This window comes from Myiozetetes cayanensis, unplaced genomic scaffold (genome assembly GCF_022539395.1).
Source record: "Myiozetetes cayanensis isolate MyiCay16 unplaced genomic scaffold, myiCay2020 scf22, whole genome shotgun sequence".
Classification (NCBI taxonomy): Eukaryota; Metazoa; Chordata; class Aves; order Passeriformes; family Tyrannidae; genus Myiozetetes; species Myiozetetes cayanensis.
Window position 1 is genome coordinate 1,257,694 of NW_026087434.1, and position 13,722 is coordinate 1,271,415.

Below are 13,722 nucleotides of genomic sequence, written 5' to 3' on the forward strand. Positions count from 1 at the left end.
CCCGGGCTGGTGTCCCCTCCCCAGCCCCACCATCCTTCTCCCTTGCCCTCAGCCTACCAGGTGACCCACCGCCTCAACACCACGGCGGTGAACGCGGCGGCCGTGGAGGTGCTGGAGCCGAATGCCCGGCAGTTCACGGCCACCGGGCTCCAGCCCGAGGCCACCTACCTGTTCCGCGTGGCGGCGCAGACCCGCAAGGGCTGGGGCGAGGCGGCCGAGGCCCTGGTGGTCACCACCGAGAAGAGAGGTAACGCTGGGGGGTGCGGCCCGGGGCGGGGGGCCGTGGGTGCCCACGCGGTGCTCCCAGCCCCCTGCCTCCCCCAGCCCGCCCGCAGCCCCCCGGGAAGCCGCTGGCGCAGCAGGAGGAGGTGCGGGCACGCAGCGTGCTGCTGTCCTGGGAGCCGGGCAGCGATGGGCTCTCCCCCGTGCGCTACTACACCGTGCAGAGCAGGGAGCTGCCCGACGGAGAGTGGGCTCTACACTCCACTGCTGTCAGCCACAACGCCACCGCCTTCGTCGTGGACAGGTGAGGGGGCTGGGGGTGACGGGGAGCTGGGGAGAGCATGGGGGATGCTTTGGGTGGTTTGCCTGTGCCTCGGTTTCCCCGTCTGATGAGAAGTGCTGGCCTCGTGGGGTGGCTCAGGGGGTCACCTGCTGGCTTCACTGTCCCCATCCCGCTCTGCTCCCCCCAGGCTGAAGCCCTTCACCTCCTACAAGTTCCGCGTGAAGGCGACCAACGACATCGGGGACAGCGAGTACAGCGAGGAGTCAGAGTCACTCACCACCCTGCAGGCGGGTCAGCACAGCCTGCACCTCCCGGGGCAGGGAGAGGGAATTCCCTGTCCAGGGAATTCCTCCTGTGCCCAGGGCACCCCCCTGCTCTGGGCATCTCCGAGGCCTCACCACCCTCTTCTCCCCCACAGCCCCTGAGGAAGCTCCCACCATCCTCTCCATCACCCCCCACACCACCACATCGGTGCTCATCCGCTGGCAGGTGCCGTCCCCTCTGCCTCACGGGGTGTCACGGGATTGGCCACCTGGCCCCTTGGGAGGTGGCACTGATGCATTCTTGGGACAGCCACCTCGGGGTGCCGGGGAGCCCTGGGTCAGAGCAGCCCCTCACTGTGCTCCCTGCCCTTGCAGCCCCCGGCCGAGGACAAGATCAACGGGATCCTGCTGGGGTTCCGGCTGCGGTACCGGGAGCTGGTGTACGACAGCCTGCGCGGCTTCACCCTGCGCGGCATCGGCAACCCCGCTGCCTCCTGGGCCGAGCTCACCCGTGAGTGCCCCCCCAACCCTGGGGACGGGGGGTGGCAGGTGGGGGACGGGGCAGTGCAGCTTCCTGTGCCCCTTGGAGTTGTCACCGGGCCCCGGTGGCACCAGGTCCGTGGTGTCTAACACGCCTGTGTGCTGTCGCTGGCTCTGTCCCTGTAGCTCAGGTGTCTGTACCTAACACGGGGCTCTGTGTGATGTCCTGCTGCGTGTCTGGGTGTGCTGCCGTCCCCAGCCCCCACAGGGAACACGGTCACATCCACTCTGGGGGCAGCAGGGACATGAATGACAAGGGCAGTTCCCTAGACAGGACTTTGCCCTGTCCCCTGTGAAGACCTCCATGCCCAGCCCCAGCTTGTGCCACTCAGGGGATGGGGCTGGAGGATGGAAAGGCTCCTCAGGGCTGTGACAGCCCCTGTTGGCACCTGGGGGTGATGACAGGGCCCTTTGGCACGGCCCTGGGGGTGGCTGTGCTGGGGTGGGTGTTGGGAGGTGGGAGCCCACCCGTGCCATGCTGTGTGTGGAACTAACCTGCTCTCCCACCCGTGCTGCCCAGCTGTCTACGCCGTGCACAACCTCAGCGAGGTGTCCCTCACCCAGTACGAGCTGGACAGTAAGTCACCCCTCCCCTGTGTCCCCCTGTGTGCTCCCCACTGCCACCCTTGTGTGTCCCCCCCCTCCACCTGCCTGCACTGTGGGGTGAACTGGGGTACCCAGGGACCCCTCTGCCTGTCTGCTCCAGCTGCTCCTTGGGGACAACCCCTCTTCCCCATTGAGGGGGGGCTCTGCCGGGTCCCCTGGGGGTAGCAGGACCCCCCACCACCGCAGAGAGGGCCTTACTCACCCCTTGTCCCCTTTCCCCCAGACCTGAGCAAGCACCGGCGCTACGAGATCCGCATGAGCGTGTACAACGCCGTGGGAGAGGGGCCCCCCAGCCCCCCCCAGGAGGTGTTCGTGGGGGAAGCAGGTGAGTCCCTGGGGGGATGCCCAGGGCTGGGGGCTGCGGGGAGGGGGCTCTGCTGCCCTGGTACCCCACATTGCCCAGGAGAGGCAGTGCATCCCCCACATCAGTGCCGGGGTTCCCCTCCCTGGTCCCGGCTGGGCGGTGACACCTCCCCTCCCTGGTGCAGTGCCCACCGGGGCGCCCCAGAACGTGGCTGTGCAGGCGGCCACGGCCACCCAGCTGGATGTCACCTGGGAACCGCCGCCCGTGGAGAGCCAGAACGGGGACATACAGGGCTACAAGGTACCTGCTGGCACCCGGGAGGGGCTCGGGGGGCTCTGGGGAGCTGCTGCATTCCTGGCGGGCTCAGGGTGCCCTGGGAGAAGCTGGGAGGTGCGTGACTCTGGGGAAGGGATCCTGGGAAGATGCTGAAAGATGCTTGGGTATCCCAGGGAGATCCCGGGTGTCCCATCCCGGTGCCGAGCGGCGGCGGGGCGGCAGGTGGCGCTGTCGGCCATGGAATGCGGCCGGGATGCACCGGGATGTGTCGGGATGCACCAGGATGTGTGGGGATGTAGCCGGGATGCACCGGGATGTGTCGGGATGCAGCTGGGATGTGTCGGGATGCACCGGGATGTGTCGGGATGCAGCCGGGATGATGCATCGGGTTGCTGCCGGCGTGCAGGGCTGTGTGTGGTGTTTGGGCACTGCAGAGGGCTCAGGGGAGGCGGGGTGGGTCGGATCCATGCATGGCCCAGGTCTCCATGCCCTCTCCCGCAGATCCACTTCTGGGAGGCGCAGCGGCAGAACGAGAGCTCCAGGGTGAAGACCCTTTTCCTGCCCGAGACCGGGGTGAAGCTGAAGAACCTGACGGGCTACACCTCCTACTGGGTCAGCGTCGCCGCCTTCAACGCCGCAGGAGACGGGCCCCGCAGCCCCCCTGTGAAGGCACGCACACAGCAGGCAGGTGGGGCCCGTGGCACAGCCCCCCAGCACCCTCCTGCCCCCAGGGGAGCTGTGTCCGTGGGTGGGCGTCTCCATGGGTCTGGCTTCAGGGATTCCCCTTCATCCCAGCCGCACCCCAGCTCCTGCAATCCCAAGCAGAGCAGCCCTGGGCTCACCCTGGAGGGTTTGTGGGTTGGGGGCACACAGAGATGAAGGTTTAAGCTGAGTTTTGAGAAGAATGAAGGCCTGGGGAAGAGAGACACGGAGACTCATTCCCCCATTGGAAATTGCAGGGTCTTTGCTGCAGAGGGGATGGGGGCACAGAGGGGTGTGAGTGGATCACCACTGTTAGGGTGGAGGCAGGGAGAGGGGCTGGCTTGAGCTGGGAGTGTGCCTTGGGAGCTCTGAGCTGGCCCTGCTGCTCTGCCCCCTCGCAGCCCCCAGCGCCCCCGGGTCCATCCGGTTCAGCGAGCTGACCACCACGTCTGTGAACGTGTCCTGGGAGCCACCACCGCTGCCCAACGGCATCCTCGAGGGCTACAGGCTGGTCTACGAGCCCTGCACGCCCGTGGATGGTGAGAGCATGGCTGGGCTGTGCTCGGGGGGCAGCTGGGAGGGCTCGGGGGGGACCCAGCTCAGCCTCCATCCCCGCAGGCGTCAGCAAGATCGTGACAGTGGACGTGAAGGGGAACAGCCCCCTGTGGATGAAGGTGAAGGACCTGGCCGAGGGGGTCACCTACCGCTTCCGAATCCGGGCCAAAACCTTCGCCTACGGGCCGGACGTTGAGGCAAACATCACCACGGGGCCTGGGGAAGGTATGGGGGGCGTGTGGGGGATGTGCAGGGGGCAGAGGGGAGATGTGGTGGGGACTGGCATGGCCGTGTGCCACTTTGTACCCCCTCCCTCAGCTCTGCTCTGGGTCCCCAGGTGCCCCCGGCCCTCCCGGCGAGCCCTTCATCTCCCGCTATGGCTCGGCCATCACCATCCACTGGTCGAGCGGGGACCCCGGCCAAGGGCCCATCACCAGATATGTCATCGAGGCCCGGCCCTCAGGTACTGAGCTCGCTCTGCTTCCCATCCACACCTCGCTACCAGACGTGCCCTGGGGTCAGGAGAGAGGGAAACTGAGGCAGGGAGTGCTGACCTGTCCCAGGCCACCTGACAGTTTGAGTTGGGAATTAGGGCCCAGTGTGGAGCAGGGCTGGTGGAAGGGGCAGCACCTGGAGGGCACGCAGTCCTGGATGGAGGGACATCAGCCCCTCGCCCTGGGGTGTCCTGCAGAGCCAGCCCTTCCCTCCCAGCCCCCTTCTCTCTTCCAGACGAGGGGCTCTGGGACATCCTCATCAAAGACATCCCCAAGGAGGTGACCTCCTACACCTTCAGCATGGACATCCTCAAGCAGGGGGTCAGCTACGACTTCCGTGTCATCGCCGTGAATGACTATGGCTACGGGACCCCCAGCACTCCCTCCCCCTCCGTGTCAGGTGGGCAGCATGTGGGTGTCTGGGGGTGTTGCTGTCCCCCCTGTGCCAGAGGGAGGGCCCTGGTGGTGTTCTGTTCTCATGGCCGTCCCTGAAAGCCATCCCCTGGCTCCTACAGAGTCCCAAATTCCGCTGTCAGCACTCCCCTTCCAAAGCTCCCTGTTATCCCCTTATCACGCCCATCCAGGTCTTATAAAACTCCCCAAGTGATCCCATGCCCTGCAGTGGGGTCTGTGCATCCAGACTAGTTGTCCCTCATGACTGTCCCCCTCTGACCCTCCCTGCTGTGCCCCAGCCCAGAAAACCAACCCATTCTACGAGGAGTGGTGGTTCCTGGTGGTCATTGCCCTGGTGGGGCTCATCTTCATCCTCCTCCTCGTCTTCGTGCTCATCATCCGTGGGCAGAGCAAGAAGTACTCCAAGAAGTCAGACTCAGGTGAGTGTGGGAGTGTGGTGGGTGGTGACAGGACCCTCCAAGTGCCAGCCCTGATCCCATGGGAGCCTCCTGGGCGTCTCCCTGCCTGCCTTTGGGGTCTGAGTGGAGCGGTGGGAGCCTCCCTTCCTGCCTGCCTTGGGAACAGCTGCCCCAGGGAGCCAGTGGCACATGATAAGGATGCTGTGGCCTTCCCAGAGCGCACTGGGAGCTAAAGATTAAATAACTGACTTGTCCCACAGTCAGCTGCAGAGGCAGGGCAGCCTGGGGGCTTGCAGAGGTCACTGGGATTAGCCAAACACAGCTCTGTTTTCTTAGCTCTATCAAGGGCTCAAATTGTGGGGAAAATCCAGACCTCCTCGTTAAGCAAACAGCCCCAGAGCTGGGAGCTGCAGGCACTGGGGCAGCTCAGGGGGCTGAGCCAGGGCAGGCAGGCTCGTGGCACTGGGCACAGGGCTGTGCCCTCCAGGCTGTCCCCAGGCTGTGGTCACTCTGGAGCCAGCACAATTCCTTCTGGACCATTCTCCAGCCCCCCCATGCAGGGTGCAGACCCACCCTGTGCTGTGCTGTGCTGTCTCTGCTGCCTGGGGGGGTCTGGGAGAGGCTGAGCATCCCATCCCCCAGGGAACAGCTCCAAGGCGACTGCCCTGAGCCACGGGGAGATGGTGAGCCTGGACGAGGGCAGCTTCCCCGCCCTGGAGCTCAACAACCGGCGCCTCTCCGTCAAGAACTCCTTCTGCCGGAAGAACGGCATCTACACCCGGTATGGACCCCCCACCACAGCCCCCTCCCACACAGGGGGACTGTTGCAGTTCCCAGATGGGATCAGGGGTTTTTGGGGGGAATTGGCAAACCAGCTTAGTGGCGGTCCCTGAGCCTGCCCTGGGGGTCGGCTGGGGTTGTCCCCAGCTGGACAGCCCCGAGGGGAGGGGACACACGCTGACCCCCTGCCTGTCCCCGAGGTCCCCACCCCGGCCCAGCCCCGGCAGCCTCCACTACTCGGACGAGGATGTGACCAAGTACAACGACCTGATCCCCGCCGAGAGCAGCAGCCTCACCGAGAAACCCTCCGAGGTCTCCGACTCGCAGGTGACCTTCCAGGGCTGCACGTGGGGCTCCACTGGGGCGGGATGGAGGGTGCTGGGAGCCCTCCTCGGGCATCAACCCTGCTCTCTGCCTGCCACGAGGCAGGTCCTGGTGCTCATTTGGGAACAGCAACGCTGCTCCTGCCACATCCTGCTTTTCAGGCAGCAGCATCCCCATGGCTTCGTGGCACGGAGCCTGAGTGAGGCTGGCCCAGCCCCCAGCCCGTGTGCTGGGGATGTAGCGCCATGGGGGGCTCAGGGGGCTGCTGGGGACAGGACAGGGGCTGGGGGACGGGAGGTCAGCGGGGCTGGGGCCTGTCCTGCTGCCCGGTCGCTGGTGGCAACGTCCGCAGCTCTGCCAAGCCCACAAAATGCCACCTTTGTCTTGTCCCGGAGCAACGGGCAGCTGTGGCCGGGCAGGAGCGTGGCCATGGGAGCTCCCTGGGCGGGCAGCCCCAGGGAGGCCAGGGGAGCATCACCCCGGGATGGATCCTGGGCAGCATCTCCAAAGACGAGGCTGACGCCCAGGGGAAGGTCTGGTGGTCCCCAGGGCTGTCCCCAGGCTGTGGTCACTCTGGAGCCAGCACAATTCCTTCTGGACCATTCTCCAGCCCCCCATGCAGGGTGCAGACCCACCCTGTGCTGTGCTGTGCTGTGCTGTGCTGTCTCTGCTGCCTGGGGGGGTCTGGGAGAGGCTGAGCATCCCATCCCCCAGGGAACAGCTCCAAGGCGACTGCCCTGAGCCACGGGGAGATGGTGAGCCTGGATGAGGGCAGCTTCCCCGCCCTGGAGCTCAACAACCGGCGCCTCTCCGTCAAGAACTCCTTCTGCCGGAAGAACGGCATCTACACCCGGTAGGGACCCCCCACCACAGCCCCTCCCACACAGGGGGACTGTTGCAGTTCCCAGATGGGATCAGGGGTTTTTGGGGGGAATTGGCAAACCAGCTTAGGGGCGGTCCCTGAGCCTGCCCTGGGGGTCGGCTGGGGTTGTCCCCAGGTGGACAGCCCCGAGGGGAGGGGACACACGCTGACCCCCTGCCTGTCCCCGAGGTCCCCACCCCGGCCCAGCCCCGGCAGCCTCCACTACTCAGACGAGGATGTGACCAAGTACAACGACCTGATCCCCGCCGAGAGCAGCAGCCTCACCGAGAAACCCTCCGAGGTCTCCGACTCGCAGGTGACCTTCCAGGGCTGCACGTGGGGCTCCACTGGGGCGGGATGGAGGGTGCTGGGAGCCCTCCTCGGGCATCAACCCTGCTCTCTGCCTGCCACGAGGCAGGTCCTGGTGCTCATTTGGGAACAGCAACGCTGTTCCTGCCACATCCTGCTTTTAAGGCAGCAGCATCCCCATGGCTTCGTGGCACGGAGCCTGAGCGAGGCTGGCCCAGCCCCCAGCCCGTGTGCTGGGGATGTGGCACCATGGGGGGCTCAGGGGGCTGCTGGGGACAGGACAGGGGCTGGGGGACAGGAGGTCAGCGGGGCTGGGGCCTGTCCTGCTGCCCGGTCGCTGGTGGCAACGCCCGCAGCTCTGCCAAGCCCACAAAATGCCACCTTTGTCTTGTCCCGGAGCAACGGGCAGCTGTGGCCGGGCAGGAGCGTGGCCATGGGAGCTCCCCGGGCGGGCAGCCCCAGGGAGGCCATGGGAGCATCACCCTCGGGATGGATCCCGGGCAGCATCTCAAAAGATGAGGCTGACGCCCAGGGGAAGGTCTGGTGGTCCCCAGGGCTGTCCCCGGGCAGGAGGGGATTGTCCCCGGGAGGGCCCCCCCATCGCTGCCCGCACCGGCTGTTTCCTTGGCAGATGCCAGCCCCGCTCCCTGCGGCCCGAGCGGGGCTCGAGTGGCTTTTGAGGAGCTGTGAAGAGCGGCGGGAGCTGGCGCTGGCGCGGGGCAGTTCCCACCGCCCTCAATGGGCCCTTTGTGCGCCGCCGGGGAAGCTGAATCCAATTACCGGCAGCGCCGAGGCAGAGCCCAAAAACACCCTTCCCACCAGCCCGGGGGCATCGCGGCCTCAGGGGGGCCAGGAACCTTTTGTATAAGGTTTTGTTTTGTTTTAGCGAGAGGCAGAAACCCCCCAGCGGTGCTGCTGCCGTCCCAGCCTCTAAATACTTTTGGGATGTGCTCGCCAGCATTCCCAAAAGAGTGCTGGGAAAGCACCAGAAAAACGTTGAGAATCCCAGAATCATTTAGGTTGGAAAAGACCTCTGAGATCATCAAATCCACCCTGTGCCCACCTTGTCCCCCAGCCCAGAGCATTGAGTGCCACGACCAGGCCTTCCTTGGACACCTCCAGGGGTGGGGACTCCAAACCTCCCTGGGGAGCCCCTTCCAATGCCCAACCACCCTTTCAGTGAAGAAATTCCTCCTGATGCCGCAATCTGAACCTCCCCTGGTGCAGCTGGAGCTGTTTCCTCTTATCCTGTTGCTGGTTGCCTGGGAGATGAGGCATTTGGGGCATTTTGGGGCTGGCCGGTGATGCCCCCACCCCCCTGCTCACTCCCCCATCCTGTTTTTCAGGGCAGTGACAGCGAGTACGAGGTGGATCCCGGGCACCAGAAGGCCCATTCCTTTGTCAACCACTACATCAGCGACCCCACCTACTACAACTCGTGGCGGCGGCAGCAGAAGGGCATCTCCCGGGCACAGGCCTACAGCTACACCGAGAGCGACTCGGGGGAGCCCGACCACGCTCCCCTCTCCAACAGCACCTCCACGCAGCAGGGCAGCCTCTTCCGCCCCAAAGCCAGCAGGACTCCCACCCCCCAGACCCCCAGCAACGCCCCCAGCAGCCAGCCCGGGACCCTGTACCGCCCGCCCAGCAGCCTGGCCCCCGGCTCCAGAGCCCCCATCGCTGGCTTCTCGTCCTTCGTTTGATATTTAAACAGAAGCAAAAAAAAAAAAAAAAACAACCAAACGGGAGAGAAAAAAAAATTAAGAGAGGGAAAAAAAAAAGAAAAAGAAGACAAAAAAAAAAAGAAAAGCCTCAAGAAATTAAGAGGAAAAAAAAGCGGCGAGGGGGAGAAGAGGAGGAGGAGGAAGGGGAGAGGCTGAAGGGCACCAAGCGGGAGCAGCCTCAGGCTCTGTGGGTGTCTTTGGCCAAAGCTTCTGCATCTCGGACTCCTCAGGCGAGGTGGAGCAGGGGGGCTCTGGGTGCACCAGACATCGCCCTCGGCACCCACCGTGGCTGCCCCGCAGCTGCTGCCGGACTCGCCGGGGTCCCGTGGGTGCTGGGGGCTGGGTGAGGGGCCCCTGCTGTGCCAAACCCCAGCCCTTCCCCTTGTGGCTCCCCCAGGACGTGGGGACAAGCAGTGACACAGAGACCCCCGACTGTGGAGGGGAAGAGGAGCTCTGCTGATCTTCAAACCTCTGGACGTGAACTCCCCTGCTCTGGGACCCACAAAGCCTTTGGGAGAAGGGGGCACCCCCTGTGCTAGGAACCCAGGGGACAATTAATTCCTTCCGTCGTTTGTGCCTGGCCCAGCACAGCCCCGGAGGAGAACCCAGGACTGAGACCCCAGGAGAGCCCCGCCGGGGTGCACGTGGTGCTGAGTCCCCCCTGATTTCGCACCCCGGGGGATCTGGGGAGGACTCGGGGCAATACAGCAATCGAAGCCCCCCCTTGGCATTTCTGGTGGTTCGGGGCTTTTCAGTGGGGGTTTGTGCAGAGGTCTGAGGGCATTTAGGGGTGGCAATGCCAGGGGGGCCATGGCCGTGGCCATTTTGGGGGTCTCTGCACAGCAAAGCCCCCGCAGTGCCTATGGGTGAGCCAGCACCAGCCCGGCACCCGGGCTGAGCTGAGGGAAATGCCAATAAACAGCCTGAGGATCAGTGTGTCACCTCTCTGTCACCTTGCTAGGCCAGAGGAAGGGCCATGGGGATGTGTCCGTGTGTCCCATTGACCCCCTGGATTGTATCAGCCCCAGAGCACCAGGGAAGGATGTGGGCAAAGGGTGCCAGAGGTGCTGGGATAGAGCCCAGAAGGGTGCAGGGAGCTGTGGTGGCTGCATCCTGTGTTTCCATCCCAGTGGGATTCTGTAGCTGCTGGGAAAGGGGGCTGTGGGAAAGGGAAGGAGGGGAGTGACCCCACTGGTGCTTTGGGCACTTCCAGCAACAACTGAGGAGTCTTCTGGGGCGGTTCACAGCTGCCCTCACTTTTTCTGCCCTTCAGGCCTGGCAGGAAGATCCAGGTGACACATTCAGGTTTCCATCACCTGTCATCCCCCCGGCAGTGAACAGAGCTGAGCTGGGGAGGGCTCAGCTGCCAGTGGTGCTGCCAAGGCAACGGGTCCATATCCAGGGGCCACCGGGGTGGGGGTCTGCACTGCACCTGGGGCTCAGAGCCCCTGGAAGCCACAAGCCAGGACCCCAACCTGGTGTGGGGGGTCTGCGTTTGGCTGGACAAATCCCACTCCTCATTTGCAGCCCAACTCCAGCCCCAGGCATCCCAACTTGTGCAAGAGGGACCTTCCTCCCACCAGGGCTGGGACACAGAGCCGACGGAGACAGTGGGCAGAGCAGGTCTGGGGAGTTGAGCAGCACAGGTGAGTTCCCTGTGTGAGGGATGCTCCTTGTGCAAGGAATGCTTCTTGAGCAAGGGACGTTCCTCGTTCCTCGTGCAAGGGGTGCTCCATGTGCAAGGGATACCCCCTGTGCAAGGGACACTCCCTGTGTGAGACAGGCTCCCTGTGTGGGGGATGATCCCCTGTGAGGGATGATCCATGTACAAGGGATGCTCCCCATGGGAGGAGGACGTGCCAGCCCCTGTGAGCAGCACCCACAATGTCCCCAGCCGTGTCCCCAGTGCAGGGACAGCGGGGTGCAGGTCCCTGAGCCACCTACGTGGGGTCTGCGTGTGCTGCCTGGCACTGGGGCAGAGCAGAGCCCAGGCCCCGCTCACCTGCCCTGCCCTGGCTCATCCCTGGCAGGAGGAAGGAGGAGCTGGAGGAGCAGCCACATCCGCAGCAGGTTTGGCGCTGGCGCCGTGCCGGGAGGTGAAGCCGCGGGCACGGCTGTGGCCGGAGCACCAGGGCCCTGTGGCAGCGGTGGTGGCCAAGGCAGGAGGAGCCCTTTGTGCTCGTGGTTTCCCACGGCTGAGGGGTGGCATCCCACAACCCAGCACGGCAGTCAGCTGGCTCTCAGCTCCCCGGGGATGGTCTGGGAGCTGCGCAGGGCACAGAGCCCAGTTGGGGCATGGCAGGGATAGGCTGAGTGCCAGTGGCACTGGCAGGGGCTCTTGCTCACCTGTGCTGCCTCAGTTTCCCCATGGCAGAGATGGAATGGGACCAACTGGGCTGGCAGGGGAAGACAGTGAGCACAGCCACCTGTCCCCCACCTTGGCTTTCACCACGCTGCTGTCACAACCAGCTCTCTCGCACAGTCGCTCCCTCCATCCCGGCCCCTCCAGGCAGTGTGGGCTGCCCGTGCCCATCCCCAGTGCTGCCTGCACTGCCGGCTCTCCGGGCTGCTCTGTGCAGGGGGAGCTGTCGGCACCGATCAGTCCCCGGGGACTGAACTGGCCTTGACGCCTCTCCAGGCGCTGCTCCAGTGGCCTGCGGTTCTCCCCAGGGCAGAGCACTGCTGGCTGTCAGCGCTGGGGGAGCCAAAGGGGGGCCCAGAGGAGATGCTGCACCCCCAGACCTCTCTGGGCAGACGAGGCAGTGCTGGAGTAGGACCTGCTCCCTGCCCCAGGTGCCCCAGGGAGATGTTTTATGTGCCAAAACCAGGGTTTGTGACCAGTAAAACTGGGCTGTGATTTACCTGGATGTCTCTGTTCTAGAAGCAGCCCTGCAGCCTGGGCTCTCCCTGTCCTCCAGATCTCTCCTGCTCCCCGCCAGCTCCTGGGGCAGAGCCAAGTATGCCATGTCCCCACCTTTCCCTTGCCCTGGGCCATGGGGACAGGGACAGCTCCTCCTGCCACGCCAGGGGCCAGACGGGACTCGGCGCATCCTCAGAGCCCCACATGCCCTGCACCGTGCCAGGGGTGGCAGGGAGAGAAGAGCAGAGGACAGACCCAGTCTGTGCACCCTGTCCTGCAGGTGTGGGTGCACCACACTGAAGTGGTCCCTGTGCCGAAGCTGTGCCAGGGCAGGGTGTTCCATGGGTGCTGCCAGCCACGGTGGGTCCCTGCAGAAGCCACGCTCCAGGTGGGATCATAGAATCGTAGAATGGTTTGGGTTGGAAGGGAACTTAAAGACCATCTTGTTCCAACCTGGAAACCCAGCTCTCCTGGGAGGAGCCGGGATGGCTGCATCCCATCCGGGTGATGGTTTCCTGGGCGGGTGGTGAGTTGTGGGAGCTCCTTCCCTGGCACCCAGAGAGAGTGTGCCAGCTGGGGAAGGCAGGGTGAGCCTGCCCACTGCAGGCTCCGACCTGCACGCTGCTCATCCCGGTGGCACCCCGAGAGTGCTGAGATGCCAGCCGTGAGCAGGCAGTACATCCCACCAGGATCAGCTGGATAACTGCTCACCCTGCTCACCCCTGGGCAAACGGTGTGGGGAAGGGGTGAAACCCCCCAGCTGTGGGTGCAAACTGGTGTCTGTGGGGTTAGTGGGCCTGCTGGGGAGGCTTCTGGCAGCAGCCAGCGCTGGGCCGTGGGGATGGAGGGATCTGGGGGGCTGTGGGTTCCTGGCACCCTGGGGTGTCCCAGGGCCATCCCCAGCACCAGGGCTTGGGGAAAGCACCCCCTGGCTCGGCAGTGTCGGCAGACAAAGCTGGCAGGCGCTGGCAGCAGGAGGAGGGGATGGAGCTGCTGGGAACTTGGGCGCTTCTCCCTGCCCTGCTTTTCAAAGTGCTTTTCAAGCCTTCTCTTTTTTCTTCCCTGCTTTCAAAAGCTGCTGAGAAGCAGCAAAAGGAAGCGGCAGTGGCTGAGGAGGGCGGGAGTGCTGAGCTCCGGGCTCCCGAGCCACCCAGCACCCCGACCTGGCTGTTGCCTCCCCAGGGCCGGATCCAGCCCCGGGCTCTGCGTGGCTGAGGGAGCGGGGAGGGGGCCCGTCTCTCCCAGGCAGTTTTTCAAGTTGAGTGAGTGCCTGCTCTTCCCAGCCGGAGCCAGGCCAGCCCGCGGGAGCCTTCCCGGCGGCTCCCAGCAGCCGGTTGATGTTAATCCCTCCTGACTGCGCTGTCTCAGCCATCTCCCCGCTCCCGTGACAGCGTCAGGTGAGGCGAGCAGAGCTGCTCCGGTGTCACACCAGCCTTCAACCCTGTCCCCACGAGAGTGGGTCAAGCTGCCAGTGGGAGCTCTGGAAAACCCTCCTCCTTGTCCTCACCCACCAAAAAACCACTGTTGCATGCAGTGGTGGCTCACAGGGGACCCCTGCTCAACTGCAGGCCTTGCCTCTTGCCGCAGTTTCCCCATATGGAAAGGAAGGAAAATAAAATCTGCCAAGCAAATGGGATGTGAAAATGGCACGGGAGGGAGCAGCACGGCCCAGGATGGAGACAGCAGGCATGAGTGAGATGGTGCTGGGCAGCCGGGCTGGGGGCAGAAGCTGTGTCCTGGGTGCCAACCCCAGCATCTCTGCAGTGCCACGCCCACCCTCACTGCCCACTGCAGTGCCAGCTCTGC

General features: G+C 64.7%; 1 protein-coding gene across 2 annotated transcripts in view; it reads left to right on the forward strand.

The window, feature by feature from the left end:
- The window catches only part of SDK2 (sidekick cell adhesion molecule 2), a 46,886-nt gene extending 36,897 nt beyond the window's left edge, over window positions 1–9,989 (forward strand). Inside the window, exons 29-45 of one of the 2 annotated variants that reach the window (XM_050319211.1) lie at window positions 53–247; window positions 325–526; window positions 693–796; window positions 924–994; window positions 1,144–1,279; window positions 1,829–1,885; window positions 2,138–2,239; window positions 2,403–2,518; window positions 2,996–3,182; window positions 3,598–3,735; window positions 3,815–3,976; window positions 4,089–4,214; window positions 4,481–4,645; window positions 4,938–5,078; window positions 5,700–5,838; window positions 7,213–7,339; window positions 8,679–9,989. In XM_050319211.1, the coding sequence (XP_050175168.1) occupies window positions 53–247; window positions 325–526; window positions 693–796; window positions 924–994; window positions 1,144–1,279; window positions 1,829–1,885; window positions 2,138–2,239; window positions 2,403–2,518; window positions 2,996–3,182; window positions 3,598–3,735; window positions 3,815–3,976; window positions 4,089–4,214; window positions 4,481–4,645; window positions 4,938–5,078; window positions 5,700–5,838; window positions 7,213–7,339; window positions 8,679–9,035 (2,525 nt within the window). In that variant the 3' untranslated portion in view covers window positions 9,036–9,989. Of the gene's footprint in view, window positions 1–52; window positions 248–324; window positions 527–692; window positions 797–923; window positions 995–1,143; window positions 1,280–1,828; window positions 1,886–2,137; window positions 2,240–2,402; window positions 2,519–2,995; window positions 3,183–3,597; window positions 3,736–3,814; window positions 3,977–4,088; window positions 4,215–4,480; window positions 4,646–4,937; window positions 5,079–5,699; window positions 5,839–6,875; window positions 7,015–7,212; window positions 7,340–8,678 lie in introns of both variants that reach the window. The other variant, XM_050319210.1, reaches the window with a different exon arrangement.
- Window positions 9,990–13,722: the final 3,733 nt, after the last annotated feature.